The following is a 21,225-nucleotide window of genomic DNA, read 5'->3' on the forward strand; positions in this document are numbered from 1 at the left end:
GTACATTGTTACTTCTTCAGTGTTCTAAAATTGTGAGAGAAAAATAAAATAATCACAGGAAAAAAAGGGGGGAATCCTTAATAAGCAAACTGACTATAACCAAGAAACAAATTACTGCAGCAGTAACAAATTTAGAGAAATGATTATATGTTAAAACTAAAAAGATATATCACTGAGAGAATTTAGGAGAGCTTTTCATATACTATGATGAACTTCTGAAAAATAAAGCATCTTATCATTAAAACTCAGTATTCAAAACTATCTAAAATTCAGCCTAACCCTCACATGTAAGTAAATGTGAATATTTGCAAATTCACATATAATCAAGGTCAAACATTAATACGCTTTCAACTAATTCAAAGGGATTTTGTGTATTCACTTTACGATCTAGTGACTTTCAATTCTATTTTTAGGTAACTCTCAAAATATGGATAAATTTAGGTAGTGGGCAAGGAACTGTACTTTCACAAACACAAGTGTTTATTAAATAACATAAATTCAAGGGAGCTTTGTTTATATCCATTTGGAAACTAACATTAGAAAGTTTAATTCTAGGGGCGCCTGGGTGGCTCAGTTGTTTGGGCAACTGACTCAATTTCAGCTCAGGTCATGATCTCAGAGTCCTGGGATCAGCTTCTCATGGGGCTCCGCACTCAGCGGAGAGTCTGCTTCAGGATTCTGCTTCTCCCTCTGCCCCTCCCTTACTTGCACACACTCTCTTTAAAATAAATAAATCTTAAAAAAAAATGTGCCGACTTTATATATGATTTATAAGACCTGTAGTTTCCCTTCATAAAAATTAAGATACTATTTGAAGTGCAAAACCAAAAAAAAAAAAAATAGTGTGGGAGATACTATGTGCAATGGAATAATGTCTAATTAGAAGACTGTAATATTTGATACAAATGAAAACTCATTCCCTGTTAACCTGTTACACTGATTTTTAGCCCAATGGCAACTATCAATATTAAATACTCCATTTTGTATAGCTTACCACATACTTCAGTTATATGGCATTAAACTTAATGTTACACATTTTTCTCTGAAATAGAATTAAATCTTTCTCATAAAGAGCAAAGATTTATTTCAATTGCTCGAACCACTAGGTTATCCTTATTTCTGTTTGTTTCATTATCAGGAGACTGATAACCCACCAAAGGCACCAAGCAGCCAGCATGCATACTTACTCTGTTGGTATTTGGCTAAGAAGCCACCTCCTTGTTGATCTTCATCTGTCCTGAATTTTAAAAACATGCTGTCTCCAGTAGAACGGATGACAGGAGGTTTTTCATTCCCACAAAGTTGACTTAGCAAATGAGAGCTGGTACTTGGGCCATCATATATCTTTAATGAAACATTTTAAATGTCAGATGATTATGGCTATACACATTATTTAAGGACTCAAATCTTAAGAAGAAAAGGAACACACGAAATACACGATATAAAAAAGAAGAGCCCTGAATATCTTTAAAAATTATATTTAAATGTCTATAAACTTGGGTAGTGAGCTTGGGCCATGTACCCACAGCTGTGCATAGTGGTCAGTGTGCAAACCCAGGAGAAATTTGAAGATTAAAAATGAAAGACTAATACATATTTTTAAGACCATATCTGTTTTCAGTAATTCTCTTTGCCTTTTGATTTCAGAATTTATAATTTATGACATTCTAATACATGTTTTTATTTAGATTTTTTTAATGGACAAGAATGAATTGCAGCTACTATAAAGAGTCCTACCTGGATGACTTCAGTTATCTTCTGTAATTCACTAATATAGTCCACTACATCATTATTTTTCAATGAATATGTAGAAATTACATAGATCATAATTATGATAGATCTCATAACTCCTTTTGGGAGCTTTTAACCATATCTTAACAGTCTATATTTAATATATTTTAAATACTTAGTGTACAAATCCATGCAATAATACATGCCATACTTAGAAGGCTATCATTTTCATCAAATTTTCTTTTATCTTACTTGAATTTTTTGTGTATATTTTAAATGTTCCCCTTTACCAAATTTCAAAGATAAAAATAAATGTATTTATGTGTGTGGGTGGGATGAGAGAGGCAAAAGAAACAAATGAACTTCATACATACAGCCAGATAATCTAAAGTGCAGTTTGGGTGATGCTCCAAGTGAAAGTCTTCAAATTCCAGTTCAAATGGGCTGCCATGGCTGGCTTTCAACAACCAATAGCATTCAGAGCTGTGGTAATAGGGCATCGGATAGCTGGGAGACGTGAACACGCCAGTGGGAGTCGTGATATTACCCCCACAACCTACAGGAGAAAGAGATATGATGATCTATATCTTTTTCTTTATGGTAAAATTGAATTTTCTTGTCTATATCAAATTGGGGCTACTGTTACTCTCCTTTGTTGCAGATAAAACTGCATCACCAAAGAGTAGCTAGCCTATATCAATGTTTTTTCCTTCCCCTAACCAAGATGAGCAGCTTGAGGAAATATATCATGGAACCAGGACATTTCCCCTTATTCTATCCTCAAAAACAAAAACAAAAGAGTTGCTATTAATTCAGAAATATTTGCAAAGCTGAAGTTTAGTACAAATAGTAATAACAAAAATACAGCTGGAAGAAATTGGATAAAAGCATGGCAGTCTAAGAATCAAGAAATCAATCAGACAAGATTCCCCAAGAAAATACAGCTCTTTGCCATTTACCTGTTAATGATCCATCCCAGTAAGCAGAGAATCCAGGCCCTGAGCCCAGGAAGTCACTTGTAAATTGTAACCATAGTTTGTTACTGTGAGAGATGATTCTTGGAGGTGGAATTGAGCCACAGTATGTTCCCAGGGGTGGTGAAGTTTCATAGCCTCCATCTCTGTGACAAAACACACATGTGATCACTTATTGGTTATTGATAATATTACGGTGTAAACATTTAATATTATTTGAATTTTGAGATTGCAAACAGATCAGTTTATGTCGGTCAAATCTTTCTTAAAAATATTCTAAATCACTATTTCAAGTTTTCAGTTTTTCACTTTAATAAATATCATTTGAGGAGCGCCTGGGTGGTTCAATGGTTGGGCATTTGCCTTTGGCTCAGGCCGTGATCCCTGTCCCGGGATTAGGTCCTGCAACCGGGCTCCTGTGTGGAGCCTGCTTCTCCCTCTGCCTGTGTCTCTGCCTCTCCCTCTCTCTATGTCTCTCATGAATAAATAAATAAAATAAAATCTTTAAAAAAAATAAATAGTATTTGAATAGCTTAATAAACCATCTCATTTATGGTTCATGTGACATATAAAATTAATTTTGAGCTGAGAGAAAGAGGTTAATCGTCTCCCCCTCAAACGAAGCATCTGGCAGATGTGTCAGAGAACATGAGATAAAGAAGCCATAATTATTAACAGTATAAACAAATTTTGCTTAATTTTACAGAAAAAAGTTCAGTGATTTCCTTCTAATTTGAATTTTTCAAAATTTAATGTTATATTCAACATATTGAGGAAAATTTTGAAAATAATTCTTCCCGAAGAACTTTTGGGGTCTTAAATCTATTTTTAATCTGTAGCTTTTTCAAGCCTAAAAAAAGGGGGGTTGGGATTCACTAAACATTAAAATCTAATGATTAATTATTATAAATTCAGGAAATTATATTATTCTGGCATTATATGATAAAATTGTGATTTATTATTTTAATATCTCACTTTACATCATAAAAATAATATTTATTATAAAAGAATATAATGTTCCAGGTTTTTGAAAGGCCAAATAAAAAATCTGACCAAATACACACTAAGCTGACCAGCCTAATTTAATTCAGTGTAATGATCTGGGTAGATAGCAATATACAAGTTAACTTATCTTTACTGCAAATGTAACTTTTAAACTCATTCTCTCTAAATACCAAAAAATTAAAGAAAAAAAGTATCACACTGAAATTCACAAGCTAGACTCATTACTTGAACACAAAAAACTTTGTGAAAACTTTAAGGTTATCTTACCATAATTTTCATGATATAATTAGACTAAATAGACAATAAACAACCTAAAATATAAATTGATTTTCCATAAATGAAGTATGTAATCAATAATTGCAAATATCTAATTTCAGAGTAGTAGTACATCTGTTTAATCTGTCCAGATAAAATCTGGAATTTATTTTCAAATATTCTCAAAAAACTAATCACTTCAAAATAACCACTGATTCTTATGCAACTTTCTATTTTTCTTCTGTTAAATCAGATTCCACATGACAAGCTTTATATACTTTAAGAAAGAGCCCAACAGGGAGCTTTACAGAGAAATTCCATGTGTTTTTTTAATTTTCTAGGAAAGATTATGAATAAAAACCAATAATGAAAAAGGTGGCAAAATAAAGGTCCTTCCTTACCTGATTTCCACAAAATCTGCTACACACTGTCCACCAATGGCCTCCTCCAAAGAGAAATTTGTGAAGTGTAATGCAATCTGTTGGCTGGTTTCCACTGTGATCCTATAAATGCATTTCCAATTGTTGGGGTAATTATTGGGGAAGTTTGGAGAAGTAAAAGTCCCAGAGTTTTCTGTGTAGTCTTCCATGCATGCTGTGAAAATAGTGCACAAGAGAGAAAACAGAAAATATCAAGTTACATTTTTAAGACCTATACATAAGTATATACACTTCATTAATTTGTGCCAGTGTACTTGATTTTCAATAGGTCATTCTGGAAATGCTAAAGAATGATTTCCTTTCAGAAAGTTTTTTTAAATCTCAAAGGCAAAAACAATTATTAATAGTAAACTTAAGCTATGTAGTGGAAATTGTTACATATATCATAACTTCTTAGACCTTGGAAGTGTTATACTTTTTGAATCCATGCACATTGCCCTAAATATTAAACATTCGGTTCAACCACAGAGATCACAGAGGGGGCCTAGAAATCATTCAGTTATATTCTTCTTTTCATAACCTTCCTTTAAAATGGTTTCTTTTTGCCTTTAAAATGGTTTTCGTCAAAGCATGCATTTATGAGAAATGACAAAGCAGATACCTCAGCCATGTGAAGAACAGAACATAAGTGTTAGGAATCAGATTGACCTTAAATCAATGCCTAGCTCAAACACTGACAAGCTATCCAACCTTGGGCAAGTTGCTTCCCCATCTGAGCCTCATCTCCCAAGGGGAGATGGTAACTATCTCTGACTATATATGTAAGGGTTAGAGATAATGCAATTAAATGGCTTGTCACATGGTATGTGCTCTATTAATGGTAGTAATCATCATTATGTTTCAAAGTAGTTCAGAAAAGTATAGAAAAAGTAGAGCATAAATGATGAGGACTAAATTAGATCATTCATAAAAACATTAAATACTACTTAGAGGGGCACTGGGTGGCTCAGTCAGTTAAGCATCCAACTCTTGATTTTGGTTCAGGTCATGATCACAGGGTTATAGGATCAAGTTCCACATCAAGTCTGCTGGAGATTCTCTCTCTCTCTCTCTCTCTCTCTCTCTCTCTCTCTCTCTCTCTCTCTCCCCCTCTCCCTTTGCCTCTCACCTCTGCTCTCACTCTCTCAAATAAATAATAAATCTTTAAAAAACAGTATTTGGACAATTTTATGTTGTAATTCAATATTAACTGTTCTATGTTAAGAGTTTTAACTTCATCTACTCAGTCCATCAAACTCTATACTTAAAACCAACCCAATCTCCTATGCACTTCAAATCTGAGATATTTTCCAAAGAAAATCTGGTTTCAATGTATTTTTAATGTATCTTCAACTGTATAACATAAATCTAGGGGCAAGGAGTAGACACAGGCCTTCTAGTAAAATGTTTTGGGGAGAATAAACTATTATACTTTATTATGAGTGAAAAAAGAAAATGAGGATATTTGGATGTGTACATTCCCCATTTGCTGCTATATAATCATACTCAGAAAAGAAGAGAGAAGCCACTGGTATTGAGAGCACACAGATATAGAGAAAATATTACAGGATCTACTACCTATATATAATCCTCAGAGTAATAGGAATTCTTCAAATATGTGGCTTACTCTATTTTAAACATCAAGGAAGCAAGGCTTGACTTTATTGAAAACAATTGAAGGTGATATTTAAATTCAAATATGAATATTGTATATTTTTCTATAGTCCACCAAGAAATATTTCTTCAAGAATCAAGAAAGGAAGGAAGGAGGAAAAAATGATGGGAGGGAGGGAGGAAGGAAGGGTGGGAAAGGCAGGAAGAAAAGGCAGTGTAGGGGTAGGGGAGGCAGAAAGAAGAGGGGTATGTAGCGGTATATTAAATATATCGGTAATGAATATTACTAAGATAAAAACTCATGGATCAAATGCACAAATGAAAGTTATGACCCAGTCTCCCTGAACTGACAGAACTGGCAGATTCATTGATCACCCTCACATTCAGACAGCTTTAGCCAGTCAATCAAATATCTAGATCAATTGCTCTTAGAGATAATGTTCCTCGTGTACCCAAATAAACTCATACATCATTTAAGGTGAAAGTCAAATATCACCTCCTCTGTGACACTTCTCCAAATCAAGCAAAATTGGTTTCCTTGTGCTCAATAAAACCTTATGCAATTAGCATTTTGAGCCAGAAAAATATGTTACTGATTGTTTTTATAGGAGTATGTTTCTTCCACTATGTCTGGAAATAGAAACAGGACATTATTAACAATTATTAACTGTCATTTACTACATTATCTGGCTCAGATTACATCTAATAAATATTTGTTGAAATTACATTACATAATACATTGAAAACCTAGAGGGTGGGACAAATATCTAATTTTTTCCCACTCTATCCTCATCCTATTACCCCCTCTACTTTTCTCACATCATGTTTCTACTCTCCCTCCTTCCTATGTCCTCTCCTGAGTAGACTGAGATCCTTTAATATTAATATTATCATCTTCATTCAATCTAAACCATAGAAATTTTTGCTTCCAGCCATGACAAATAACTAGTACTAAACTAGGCCCTCTCCATAACAACTATGAAACTGGACAAAATAGATGAGGCACTGGGCAATGGGCAGTTCAAGATTGTAATCTGTGATAGACAGAAAATTCATGAGGTGGGACTCTGTTTCCTTGGCTCTTTACTTGTGCAGAATTTTCTGATCACAGCAATTTGCTGAAGTCCAAGTAGTAAATGATAGTTCTGTTGAGCTGAGGAAGCAGGAATCTGAGTTTAGGGCTGTAAAAGGAGCTAGAACTGCAGAAAAATGCTCTAGTAAGGAAGAAGTATACAGAGAGGAGATATAAAGTCTCCTATGTATTCGTTCCTAAGCCTGGGCTGGGCATACATGAAGTGAGTTCAAGAGGCATGCCAGAGAATAGATACTATTAGACTGGAAGCTAGAAGCCAGGCAATGCTGGGAGACTATGGAGTTCTCCCCAGATCAGAATCCCTTCATTTGCATGCCAAGCACCCAGTTGAGACACCAGGGAAGCCACACCTTAGAAATGAAGACCATGATCAAGAGTAAGGCTTTCCAGAGTTTCCCTACTAAAGTATAAATCTTGACAAGACCTGCAGGAATGATGAAACTTAGAGATTGAGACATACCTAGTAACAAGGGTTTAGGAAACACCCGAGGATTTTCACAAATATGCCTTAACAAATAAAAAGTACAAATCTAAACAAGTACAAGATAATCAGTGAAATATGGACTCCCATAAAGCTTCAGAGAAAGAGAAGAGAAAGCAGAGTCTCTAAACATTTCATTCACCATATCCAGAATAAAACTCAGAAACTGCTACTAATACAAATACACAGAGAAATAAATATAAATCATAGTCAAGAAAAAGATGTGAATTTGTGACTCGAAGATGGCCCAGATATTAGACTAGCAGACAAAAACTTTAATGCAACTACTAAAAATATGCTCAAAGACTTAAAGAAAAACATACACTCAGTGGTAAATATACATACAAAGGAACCTATTAAAAGAATCATATGGAAATTCTATAACTTCACAGTATACTAAGTGACCTGAAAATAATATGACACTGTATGATACATCTACTGAAATTAGAAAAAAAAAAAAAAAAAAAAAAATATATATATATATATATATATATATATATATATACTGAGATTTAAAAATTCATGAATGGGCTAAATTGAAACTTTGAGTAGAAGAAAAAGGATCATTGAATTTGAAGGTTTATCAATAGAAATGATTTAATCTGAAGAACAAATGATGAAAACCATGCAGAAAAATGAACAGATTCTCAAAACTTAGAAAAAAAACCATAGTTTAACATACATATAATTGGAGACCTAGAAGAAGATAATGAAAATAGGTTTAAATATATATATATATATATATATATATATATATATATATATATATATATAGGCTAAAATTCTCTCAAATTAAAAAAAAATCAAATTAGCTTCAAAGAGTTTAGTTAATCCTAAGCAAGATAAATAAAAGAAAATCACACTTGGGTACCTTAAACTATTAAAAAACAAATATAAGAAAAATAAAGGAGCTAGAGGAAAAATAACATATTATACACAGGGAAACCATGATATGAAAAGCAGCTAGACTCTAATTAGAAACAATGCAAGCAAGAAGAAAGTGGAATACATTTTTAAGGTGTTGAGAGAAAAAAAAAGTTTAGTCATCCAGAAAAGTTTTTCTTTTCTTTTTTTAAGATTTATTTATTTATGATAGACAGAGAGAGAGAGAGAGAGAGAGAGAGGCAGAGGGAGGGAGAAGCAGGCTCCATGCCGGGAGCCCAATGCGGGACTCAATCCCAGGGCTCCAGGATCGTGCCCTGGGCCAAAGGCAGGTGCCAAACCACTGAGCCACCCAGGGATCCCCAAAGTTTTTCTTTTTTAAAAAAATTTAAAGATGTATTTATTTATTTGAGAGAGAGAGAAAGAGCAGGAGCAGGAGGGGCAGGAGGAGAGGGAGAGAGAATCTTAGGCAGACTCCATGCAGAGCATGGAGCCCAAGATCATGACCTGAGCCAAAATCAAGAGTCAGAAGTTTAACCAACTGTGCCATCCAGGCACTTCCAGAAAAAGTTTTTCAAAATGAGAGTGCAGAACGGACATTTTTAGACAAACAGAAGCTAAGAGAATTCATCACTAGAAGACCTATACTAGATAAAAAATTAACAATGTCTGTCACACCAAAGACAAATTACAACAAAGAGAAACATGTATCTATAGGAAAGAATGGAGAAAACCAGAAATGGCAAACAATTGAATTAATATAAAGATTGTTTTTCCTCTCATCATTTCTTTAAAAAGTTAATCATTTAAAGCAAAAATAATATTAAGGTCAAGTTTACAACTTAAGTAGAATTAAAAGATACAATTAAAGTAGCACAAAGAAGGGCAGACAGAATTATATACTATTATGAGATTATTACATTTGTGAAGTGAGAGTGTGTGAAATGCAGTGTTAGCTATAAAACATAAGGTATGAGGTGTGAAGTAGTAGCATATTAACTCTCAGCAGTCTTACGTGGAGACTTAAGTGGAGAAAGCATTTTATTAGCCCTTGAGCAAATACATAAAAAAGAGGTGCAATTAAAATGTCAGTGAGAGGGGCACATGGGTGGCTCAGTAGGTTAAGCATCAGACTTTTGATTTCTGCTCAAGTCATGATCAAAGGAAGCCCTCATTGGGCTCCATGCTCAGAGCAGAGTCTGCTTGAGATTCTTTCTCCCTTGCCCTCTGCCTCTCTCCCTGCTCATGCTCTAAATAAATAAATAAATCTTTTTTAAAAAAAAGCCAATGAAGGAAATGAAAGAGTATTAAAAATATTCTATAAGCTGAAAAGAAAAGAGAGCAATAGCAAAAGATGAAAGAAGAAGAAAGGCACCTATGAAAAACCCAAAGCTCACATGACACTTACATAATAAAGAATAAATGCTTCCTGTTAAGATTAAGAACAAGGTCAATATGTTCAAACTCATCCTTTCCATTCAACATAATACAGAAGTTGCTAATCACAGCAATAAGGCAGAGAGAGAGAGAGAGAGAGAGAAAATGGAAAGGAAAAAATATAGCTGTTCTTATTCACAGATAGCTTACCAGAATAACTGAGTTTAACAGAGTTACAGTATAGAAGGAAAATATGCAAAAATCAATTTAACTTGCAAATATGAGCCAAACAACTGAAAAAGAAAATTTAAAAAATCATTTATAATTGCATAAAAAACAAAAAGCACTTGATAATAAGTTTAATGGAAATATGCAAAAACTCTATAGTGAAATCTTTAAAACATTGCTGAAACAAATTTTAAAATATTTGAATAAATGGAGAAGTAAAATATGTTTATGGGTTGGAAGACTCCATTTAAGACACTTTGTCCCTACATTGATCTATAAATTTACCATAATCTCCATCAAATTCCCAATAAGTTTTGTTTTGATTTGGTTTGGTGTAGATTTTTAAGTAATAATTGAAAAGTTGATTCTACAAGATATATGGAAATGTAAAGGATCTAGGATAATCAAAACAACTTTGAAAAATCTGGAGTATTTATACTTCCTGATTTTAAGACACACTATAAAATTATGTAATATTATAATATAATGTCCTGTGGGATAGAATACAGATTCCAGAAGTCGACCCAAACATACACAGGCAATCAATGTCCAACAAGAATGTAAAGGCAATTCAGTGAAAAAAAGGACCTTTTTTACAACAAAGAGTGTTTGAACAATTAAATACCATTTGTTAACTTGGACACATAATTCACATCTGATATAGAAAAATTAACTGAAGTGGATGATAAACATAAATGTGAAACTTTAAACTATAAAATTTGTAGAAGAGTGCACAGGAAAGGGCAGCCCAGGTGGCTCAGTGGTTTAGTGCTGCCTTCAGTCCAGGGCGTGATCCTGGAGACCCGGGATGGAGTCCCACCTCGGGCTCCCTGCATGGAGCCTGCTTCTCCCTCTGCCTGTGTCTCTGCCTCTCTCTCTCTCTCTCTCTCTCTCTCGTCTCTCATGAATAAATAAATAAAATCTTTTTTTTTTATTCATGTTAGTCACAGAGAGAGAGAGAGAGAGAGGCAGAGACACAGGCAGAGGGAGAAGCAGGCTCCATGCACCGGGAGCCCGACGTGGGATTCGATCCTGGGTGTCCAGGATCACGCCCTGGGCCAAAGGCAGGCGCCAAACCGCTGCGCCACCCAGGGATCCCAATAAATAAAATCTTAAAAAAAAAAAGAATGCACAGGAAAAAATTCTCACCACTTTGGTAGGCACAGATTTCTTAGACAATATACAAAAAACACTAACCATAAAAGGTAAAACAGGACATATACTTCTGCCCTTCAAACAATACCATTTAAGGAAAATAAAAGAAAGGCTAGCTGTACACAAAGAGAAAACATTCGTAATGCATTTCTCTGACAAAGGACATACTTGTTTCCAGAATATATAACTTAAGACAATAATAAGACAAATAACACAAAAATGAACCAAACGATTTAATGGACACCTAATCAAAGAAGATGTATAAATTGTTCATAAGCATGTAAAAAGGTCCTCAGCACTATTAGTCATCAGGGACATGTGAATTAAAACAACAATGAGGCACTACTACTGCACAACTACTAGAGGCTAAGTATGAAAGATCGACAATTCCAAGTGTTGCAAAGATGTGGAGAAAGTGTAGCTCTCATTCACTGCAGGTAAGAATATAAAATGGTATAATCACTTTGGGGACAAAAACCAGCCTGTCATTTTTTCATAAAATTAAGCATAGAATTACCATATGACCTAAAAGAAATTCTACTTTTAGGTATTTATCTAAAAGAACCGATGACATAAGTACACACACACACACACACAAACTGTACATCAATGTTCACAGCAGTTTCTTCTCATAATACCAAAAACTGGAAACAATCCAACTTCCCAAAAATAAGTGACTGGATAATCAAATTATGATATATTCAATAGAAGGCAATTCAGCAATTAAACAAAAAAGAACTACTTATTAGTAGAACGACATGAACATATTTCATAAGCATTATGCTAAATGAAAGAAGCCAGGTATAAAAGGGTGCATACTGTATGTTCCCACCCATATTTGCTTTTTGGAACAGAAAAAAAAAAAACTAGTTCATAGTGATACGAAGCAGGTCTGCAGTTGTTGAGATGGAGGTTGTAGAAGGGTCGATCAAAAGAACACTAGGATATTTTGGGGGATGCCAAAATTGTTCTACATCTTGAATGGAGTAGTGATAATATGCATACACATATTTGTTGAAATTACAAATGACTTTCACTTTATGAAATTATGAAATAAAAATCTGTTATATTAAAAGTTTGAAGGTTCCATGCAAAGACAGGTTGAGTTCTCTAAAGTAAAGCTAATACATAATTCAGCTATCCAATAAATAATAAATAAAACTAAAACAGAAATAAAAATTATTTTGAAGGTACATTCATTATAAATACTAAATAGAATATTTAATATTAAAGTTTGGTTGTAGTTTTATGAGATTCACATGTCTGGTTTTGTGGAGAGAAAAACAATGGTTTTCTGAACTTACTGCATCTATTTCTGGAGATGTTAGTAACTCCTCTTATCTATTACCTAAGTTTGTACATCATTTATGTTCTTTCCCCTTCACGGCATAAATGGCTCTTTCTAGAATAATATTAATATTGAGATGTACTAACGCTTGGGTTTGGTGTTCTCTTCTGCTTCACAATAAAGCGCAAACAATTAAAACTGGATCTAGTTCCACAAAAGGAAATTCGTGTTTTGCCTGATGTTTATTATATCTATACAAAATGTAAACATAAAAATATCTTTTATTTATTTTTTTATTAGAGAGAGAGCATGCACATATATGTGCTCTCATGTTCGAGGGAGAGGGAGTTGGGGTGGGAAGGGGAAGAAAGAGAGGGAGAGAGAATCTAAAGCAGACTCCACATTCAGCATGAAACCTGACATGGAGCTCAATCTCACAGCCCTGAAATCATGACCTGAGCCAAAATCAAGAGTTAGATGCTTGACTGACTGAACCACCCACACACCACTAAAAATGCCATTTCTTTATATCCAATGGTAGTTTCCTTTTTTATTATGGTCTAACATTTACAAAGGGATGAAGGGGAAAAATACATTTCTTCCATCCAGTATATTCAACTGAACTAGCAATGGAAAAGCACATCTCTGAGGATCAAAAACAACTATGAGCAGGCCTCACATAATCTTTCTTTCTGACCAACTCCAACAAGAACCAAAAATAAGTAAAGAAAGAAAAGAGAACATATACAAATGTCCTCTGTGAACCATTACAAAATCACAAAACTATTATTTGTCTAAAAATGGATCTCTGCCTCTACTCAGCATTTTCAAGTAAGTTTTAATAACATAGCATTCAGTTCATTATCAAAAAGGAAAATTCTAAACATAGATAACACTCCCCTACAATCCAGGAGACAGAAAGAGGATGAACTGATCCTGTAGCAGAGGAATGTATCACCTTGGGAGACCCTAGATTGTGGGTAACTCCTCCACTACCTCCCTGCTTTGCCATCTGAGATATCTTACATGATTATCCAATTATATTAGGTATCAATCTATAGGCGATGCTTCCTGAAATCATTTATGAGACTTCTGTGTCTGTATGAATCCATATGACCTCAGACTTTCTAAACATATACTAAATAAATAGTCAACCCAGGAACTGTTACCTGCTTCGACTGACATGTTTGGTTAACATTATTCAGAGTGAGGACTTCAGGGAAGATAAAATTTCAGGTTCAGTTTCTCTTTTAGGAAAAAAGGAACTTCCTTAACCAAAATCGAACATTTTGCCACAATTTGCTGCTAGGCAGTCATGGCCATGGCTTTTTCATTTCCCTAACAGGGTACTAATTGAAATGAATATGAATATAAGCTAACTTACCAACACAGCTATTGTGAAATTGTACTTGGACTCCAGTAATTCCAGTTTAAAGCTGGACCAGTTATGGTGCTTTACAGCTACTAGGTAATTTTCACATAGAATGTCTCATTTAATCTTTCCTATGTAAAACAGCTATGTATCACAATGTCCACTTTTTAGAGAGGTATAGACAAGCAATATGAGACTCCTGCAGGTTAAGTTCTGAACATCACTTAGTTCAGACATGACGGAGATAAAACTCAAACCCATGTCGTCCCTCTTCCAAATCCTGTGCTCTTTAACAATCCCTACTTTCTCCATGCAGGACATGTCAATCTAGAAATGAAGGTGAGCAGAAGACCAGGAATATCACAAATTTTTCATCTAGCACATTCATTCTAAGGATGAAGAAATGTAATAAATAAGACAAATCTACTGAGCTGTAAAGTGCTGGGATACCCATATATACAAAGATATGAGAACATACTGATCAATGAGAAAGTAAATCTTTAAAAGATCAATAGAATAACTAAACACCTTACCCAGAGGGAAAATATCTGAATATTTCATAGCAGAAAATACAGAATTCAAGGTGGATGGAAAGAACGAGGGAGCTTGGAACTTTCCAAGGTACTGTCAAGGTTGGCCTAGAACCCAAACTTGTGACTTCACCATCAGCCTTTCTGTAGCATGGAAAGTACCAGCATGACCAGGTATAGTCTAATTCCCCATTACATCTCATTTGTAGTTCTATAGCAACTTATGTGCTGGGACTTAACTTCCAGAATATCTAAAGAACTGCAAAGTTTTTTTAGAACCACTTGAATTGGTGAAAACTCACCCTAGACATATTTGGATCTGAACTGAGAACACTGCTCTCCTGGACTGAAGTTTGAAGATATAAACAGTACTCCCTATTCACTTCTTCTAAAGAAACCCTCTTTTGCCTGTTCAGTAACCACTTAACTTCTCACTCTTAGATGCCTCTTCTGGGCTCATTCCAGGCAACTATTGAAAAATAGACTATGGGGTAAGAGTGGGAACTCTGAACTGGGAATGGGGAGGTTGGAAAAGCCCACAAATGCCCACTTTTAACCATATTTGATGTGGGTCTGACACTTACTGACCATTTCCCAGGCAACTGTAGAGCACTCTCCCCCACCTTTAATTGCAGAAAATATGAAAAAACTCACTAGAGTCCTTCCATACTAAAGTTGAATGTTACCAGCCACACCAAGTGTAATTCATCTAAAGCAATTCCAAGGGCTCATCTGGACATGATGAAACAAATGGATTAGATGTTGGGACTGGATTATTTTCGTTTAGCTTCTAAACCAACTAGCTGTGCATTCTTGAGAGGAAACTTCAATCATCCTCTTTGCTTTCCCCTCATTAAAAAAAAATAAATGATTATACTGGATTTGTGTTTTGAACTTTCTGACACACCATAAAAATACATTTACATCAATCATGCACACACACAGATATTGCAAACAGGTTTCATGAGGCAACACCAAACTTTGTATGATAAACTGATACTTTCTATTCCATTCCTTTCTATTCTGTTCCATACTTTGAACAAAAGCAGATAGCAACCTAGTAAGTTAACTTCATGACCCACTAATGAGGCATGAATGTTTCAATGAAAAACATTGGACTAAGTGTTATATGGATTTTTGTCTAATATTAAAGTAGAAAGGCATCAAGAGCACTTCTCTGTTCTTTCTTATATCTTTAAAGTCTTCTCTTGGTAAAATTATTTTAATGCATATGCAGGAGATGCTAACAGAGTATAAAATTACAATTTAAATTAGTAAAGTTAGCTAGCTAATCAACTATATTCTTCCAAATTTCAAATATTTGGTACTTTAAATAAGTAAACATTTAAAAGCTACTCTCATAATGTTACAAAAAGATTCTTCAGAATTTCTACCCAAAAACAGTCTACTTGTTAGATTTTCGTCTCTATCCCAGGCACATCTGGACACAGACAGAAACAGTGATGAGGGAGAGAGTCAAAGTAATGACGAGAAACCGATCTCTTTCCTCCCAGACACATATTTGGGAGCTGACATCATAGCCCCATGGCATGAAATACAGATGGGAAAGTAACTGGATTCAAGTCAGGAAATTTAACCTTTATCAGATAAAGACAGGAAAGACTTCAGCAGAGAACCTCACACCTGCTGTGAACTAGAAATCACCAACCGAATATTGCCATTATTGCTCTGAAAATAACTTCTGCTAGAGCAATAAAATAGGATGAGGGCCAATGATTAAGCTTCCTCTGGGTTTTTTTTTTTTATTCTGTTACTGTTTTCTGCAGAAAATACAAAAAAATAAAGTGGCAACTGAAAAGAATGCAACCCAACACCCTCTATTTCCAGGTGGGCAGCTCCCTAGGACTCATGCTGCCTGGAGGGTTAGCTCACTGGCTGGCAGTCACTAGCACAATCCCTACACCAGTCTCCCCACCCCCATCAGCAGTCCTCAGGGTCACCCTCAACAATTCACGACAGCCAGCCACTCACATTCTGCCCAATAGGAAACTGAGACAGGCTTCAAAATGGTAAGTTGAGTGTGCCATATGGCTTCCTGGGTCCATCATCTGATTGCTGTTTAGAATATCTGACTAATAGTCGGACTGATGAGTTCACCCAGTGAAGGGCAGGAGCACAGTGGCCAACTGGGCTTAGCCAAGGTCGGAAAGCAAACACTCCCTTGTCTGGACCAGACAGAGGCCAAAGTAATGATTATCATCCAGGGAGGCAGATCGAAGAGTCTTTTGAGTTTGCCATCTCAGGGTTCCCTCCTCTTTTTGTCAAATATCTTTCTTGTGTTGTCTTTCTTTTTATTTATTTGTTTCATTTATGTGAGAGAGAGAAAGAGAGCACGAGCAGGGAGAGGGAAGAGGAGGGAGTCCAATGACTATGCCAGGCTAGATCCCAAGACTCTGAGATCATGACCTGAGCCAAAAGCAGAACTGACTAGGCTACCCAGGCGCCCCATGTTGTCTTTCTTTATCAGCTTCTTTTTCTCTCCAGATTGCTTCCTTCCTTTCTCTCAACTTTCTTTATCTGTATTTTGTCTTTCTGAAAACCTTTTTTTTTAAATTAAAACTTAACTTGAATATCCTCCCTGCCAGATGATTTTGGTTCCTGTGGTTCTTACTGTACTTGCTACTGCCTTGTAAGCTAGTGTGGTATTAGTGGGGCTGTGTTAGTCATCACAGTGCTATGTCTTACTTTGCACATTGTTATGAAGATTTCCATAATATTTCCAGCAGGCCCCACCAGCCTTGTATGCTATCGAAGACACAGCTAATTTATTCATGCAGCAAATTAAACTTGTGTTCTTGGTTGATTTGAGCCAGAAGACATCTCAGAGGTTATCAAATCCAACTCCTTAATTTTATAGATGAGAAAACTGTGGCCCAAAGAGTTCAAGGGACTTGCTCCAAATCCTAATCTTAGTATTCAGCGTGGTTTGGGCCAAATCTATGAGGCAGAGAAAACTACAGAAGTATGGAAAATTGTGTACACACTGTAATTTCTTAAAAAGCCAATTTTGGTCATTAGATGTTGAACACCTGGACAAAGTCCAGTGACTACATCAATCGTTTAACATAAAGTATGATGATTGCTGGGGATTCAATTTCCCATGTGCTTTAGCTGGATAATAAAACATCTCCTAGAAAGGGGCCCTCAGGAAAGAATAGTATATGCTTCACTCACACTCAGGATTCTAGAGAAATCTAAAGCTATACTACCCACACATAGAACTTGAACTACCAGAGAACAGCAGTTTTGTATGAAATAAAGAATAGTGGCCAGCCACTCTGAAAAGAAATAAATGAGAAACCGGGGAGGGATTCTAAGTGGAAGTTTTTAAATATTTATTTATTTACTTATTTATGGGAGTAGGAGCTTTAAAATATAAGCATCTAGGGAATCTTCCTCTAATTTTTTAAAATTAGTATTTAGTCTCAAATGTAATTTTTCATTTTGAAAGATTTTTAAACTTGAAAAGTTGTAAGAACTAGCTCCCAAATTCTCTTTTCCTAGATTTACTACTTATTTGTATTTTTCCCCTCATTGCTTTATGTCTGTCTCTTTCTCTAACTTACTCATTCAGTTATCTGAACCAATTGAGAATATTTTGGAGACATAACATGTTTTTACTCCTAAAAACATCAGTGTGTCATTCCTAAGAACAAAAGCATTCTCTTACAGAGCACGATGTAATTATTTTAATTAGAATATTTAACATTGATACAATACTCTGATCTAATCATTATTTTTAATATGGAGGCACTGAAGTCACTACACTCTTTTCTGAATTAGCTTTCATTGCATACCATGTGCCATGAGTTTGGGGATGGAGTATTCTCATGGTACTATTTTGTAATGGAGTGAGCGAAACCAAGTATACAATGTTGTTCTGTTACCTGATGATGCATCAGTTGCTTCATAGTTTATTAAAAAGCCTTCATAAGCGAGGTCAGAGTCAGCCACAAATATAAGCTTTAATGAGTTGGTACTACTGGTAAGAGAGGGTGGGATTGATTTCCCACAATATCTGTTTGAAACCAAGAAAGAACACAGATTTAAAAACTTTTAGTATACTTGAAATGATATACTAAAAATTAAGACATGTAAAATAAAATAATAATATACCCTATTAACCTTTAAAAATAAATATATTTCAGGCACGAAACATTTACAAAGTTGCTGAAGATCATCCTATTTATGATTACTTCCCTGAAATGGTTATATGTGTGTACCCAGCTGTGTGGCTTGTCATGCATAAGAAGTTTAATGAAATAAGAAATTGCTAACTCTATTAAGTCACCATATAGCATATTAATGAACTTATTAATAAAAATAAAATAACATTACATAATAAAAGGAAAATATATACCATAAACTCATGGATCACAACCTCTAGAGTCAATTCTATCACTTGGAGGCATTATGGCTTTGAGTGGATCAGTCAGTTCAATGCCTCAGTTTTCTCATCTCTAAAATAGGGATCATGATAGGACTTTACTTCATAGGGTTATTCTGAGAATTTTATGAGTTAGCATACTGTATATAAGGGGTTTATTTTTTTCATTTATTATGTAAAAATTTTAATTTTATTGATGCAAAATTCACATACCATACAATTCACTCATTGTACTTTTCATTGGTTTTTAGTATTTTTTTTAAAGTTCAGATTTTATTTTATTTTTTTAATAATAAATTTATTTTTTATTGGTGTTCAATTTGCCAACATACAGAATAAAACGCAGTGCTCATCTTGTCAAGTGCCCCACTCAGTGCAAGTCACCCATTCACCCCACCCCCTGCCCTCCTCCCCTTATAAGAGGTTTAGAACAGTACCTAGAATAGTGAGCCCTATAGAGGTGGACTCTATTATCTTTAAACAGATGGCCTATGCAGAAGTAAAAGTTTGGTTACCAAGCCATGTTAAATTTTTGCTAAATTTTACTCAGAAAAAGAAAGTTTTAAAAATGAAAGATTAAGAATAAGAAAACATAAAGAGTGAGGATAAAACTAGGAGAAGAAATACCTGTAAGAAAATAATGAATAAAGGGAAAATGTTTAAAATGAGAAAAAAGAAAATGAAATGTAATAAGGAAGGGCTCAGTTGGTTAACTACTTGCCTTTGGCTCAGGTCATGATCCCAGGGCCTGGGATCAAGCCCTGCATCAGACTCCTTGCTCAGCAGAGATCCTGCTTTTCCCTCTCCTCCCTGCTGCTACTCTCTCAGGCTATCTCTGTCACTATCTCTGTCTCTCTCTCAAATAAATAATCTCTTTTTTTTTTTTTTAAAGAAATGTAAGAAGAAATAAAAAGGAAATTGAGAGACACCCATTTCCAACAAAGATGTAAAACAGTGGCTGGATATAACTTTTCACCTGAAACAACTGAAAATCTGGACAAAGATGTATAAAGCAGTGGGTCTCAAGGTACTGGATACCAAGCAATGAAGGACAATGATTCTTCAGAGACAATAAATGAGTTTGAAAGCAAAACTGGAAATGATCAAGCTGTTTCCAAGTAACAACACTTTTTTTTTTTTTTTTTTTTTTTTTTTTATTCAGAGAAAGAGAGAGAGGCAGAGACACAGGCAGAGGGAGAAGCAAGTGCCATGCAGGGAGCCCAAAGTGGGACTCGATCCCAGGTCTCCAGGCTCACACCCCGGGCTGCAGGCGGAGCTAAACCGCTGCGCCACCCCAGCTGCCCAGAACAACGCTTTCCAAAGCAAAGCTCAATATATGTGGAATTTAAGAAACAAATGAGCAAAGGGAGAAAGAGAGAGAAAGAGAAAGGGAGAGAGACAAACCAAGAAACAGACACTGAATTATGGCAAATAAACTGATGATTACCAGAAAGGGAGAGGGGGAAGGGGAACGAATTAAACAGGTGATGGGAATTAAGGAGTACACTTGCGATGACACAGGTGTTGTATGAAGGTTTTGAATCACTACATTGTACATCTGAAACTACTATTTTGCTGTATGTTCACTCACTAGAAATTAAATTAAAAACCCACAAAGCTCAAAAATACATAGAGGAATGCAATAATGTCGTGTACAAAAACACAGAATTGAAAATGTCTGGCATCCTATCAAATATTACCAGACATGAAAAGAAGGAAAGTAGAACCCATAATGAGAAGAAAAATTAATTAATCAGAACACACCAAGAAATAACACAGATGATTGAATTAGCAGATAAAAAAAAAAAACATTAAAATAGTCCTTTCGGCGGGAACTACCATCTTTCAGTAATTCGCCAAAATGACCAGCACAAAGGGAAAAAGGAGAGGTACCGGCTATATGTTCTCTAGGCCTTTTAGAAAACATGGAGTTGTTCCTTTGGCCACATACATGCGGATCTATGAGAAAGATGATATTGTGAACATCAAGGGAATGGACACTGTTTAAAAAGGAATGCCCCACAAATGTTACCATGGCAAAACTGGAAGAGTCTACAATGTTACTCAGCATGCTGTTGGCATTGTTGTAAACAAACAAGTTAAGGGCAAGATTCTTGCCAAGAGAATTAATGTCCACATTGAGCAGATTAAACACTCAAAGAGCCGAGATAGCTTCCTGAAGCGTGTGAAGGAAAATGATCAGAAAAAAAAAGGAAGCCAAAAAGAAAGGTACTTGGGTCCAACTGAAGAGACAGCCTGCCCCACCCAGAGAAGCACACTTTGTGAGAACCAATGGAAAGGAGCCTGAACTGCTGGAACCTATTCCCTATGAATTCATGGCATGATAAATGTAAAGAAAATGAAAGACCTCAGGATTGTAAAAAACAAACAAACAAACAAACAAACAAAAAAA

The 21,225-nt window shown here is 35.2% G+C and overlaps 1 protein-coding gene and 1 pseudogene across 1 annotated transcript in view; one reads left to right on the top strand and one right to left on the bottom strand.

The window, feature by feature from the left end:
* Positions 1–21,225, bottom strand: part of CUBN (cubilin) — a 259,424-nt gene that overhangs the window by 188,983 nt on the left and 49,216 nt on the right. The window contains exons 22-26 of the mRNA XM_055332630.1: positions 18,313–18,443; positions 4,367–4,559; positions 2,691–2,851; positions 2,106–2,287; positions 1,188–1,344 (exon numbers count right to left, since the gene is read on the bottom strand). Coding sequence (XP_055188605.1) covers positions 1,188–1,344; positions 2,106–2,287; positions 2,691–2,851; positions 4,367–4,559; positions 18,313–18,443 — 824 coding nt within the window. The remainder of the gene's footprint in view (positions 1–1,187; positions 1,345–2,105; positions 2,288–2,690; positions 2,852–4,366; positions 4,560–18,312; positions 18,444–21,225) is intronic.
* On the top strand, positions 20,671–21,157 carry LOC129514059 (60S ribosomal protein L21-like; annotated as a pseudogene).

Source organism: Nyctereutes procyonoides, unplaced genomic scaffold (assembly GCF_905146905.1).
Source record: "Nyctereutes procyonoides isolate TBG_1078 unplaced genomic scaffold, NYPRO_anot_genome, whole genome shotgun sequence".
NCBI lineage: Eukaryota > Metazoa > Chordata > Mammalia > Carnivora > Canidae > Nyctereutes > Nyctereutes procyonoides.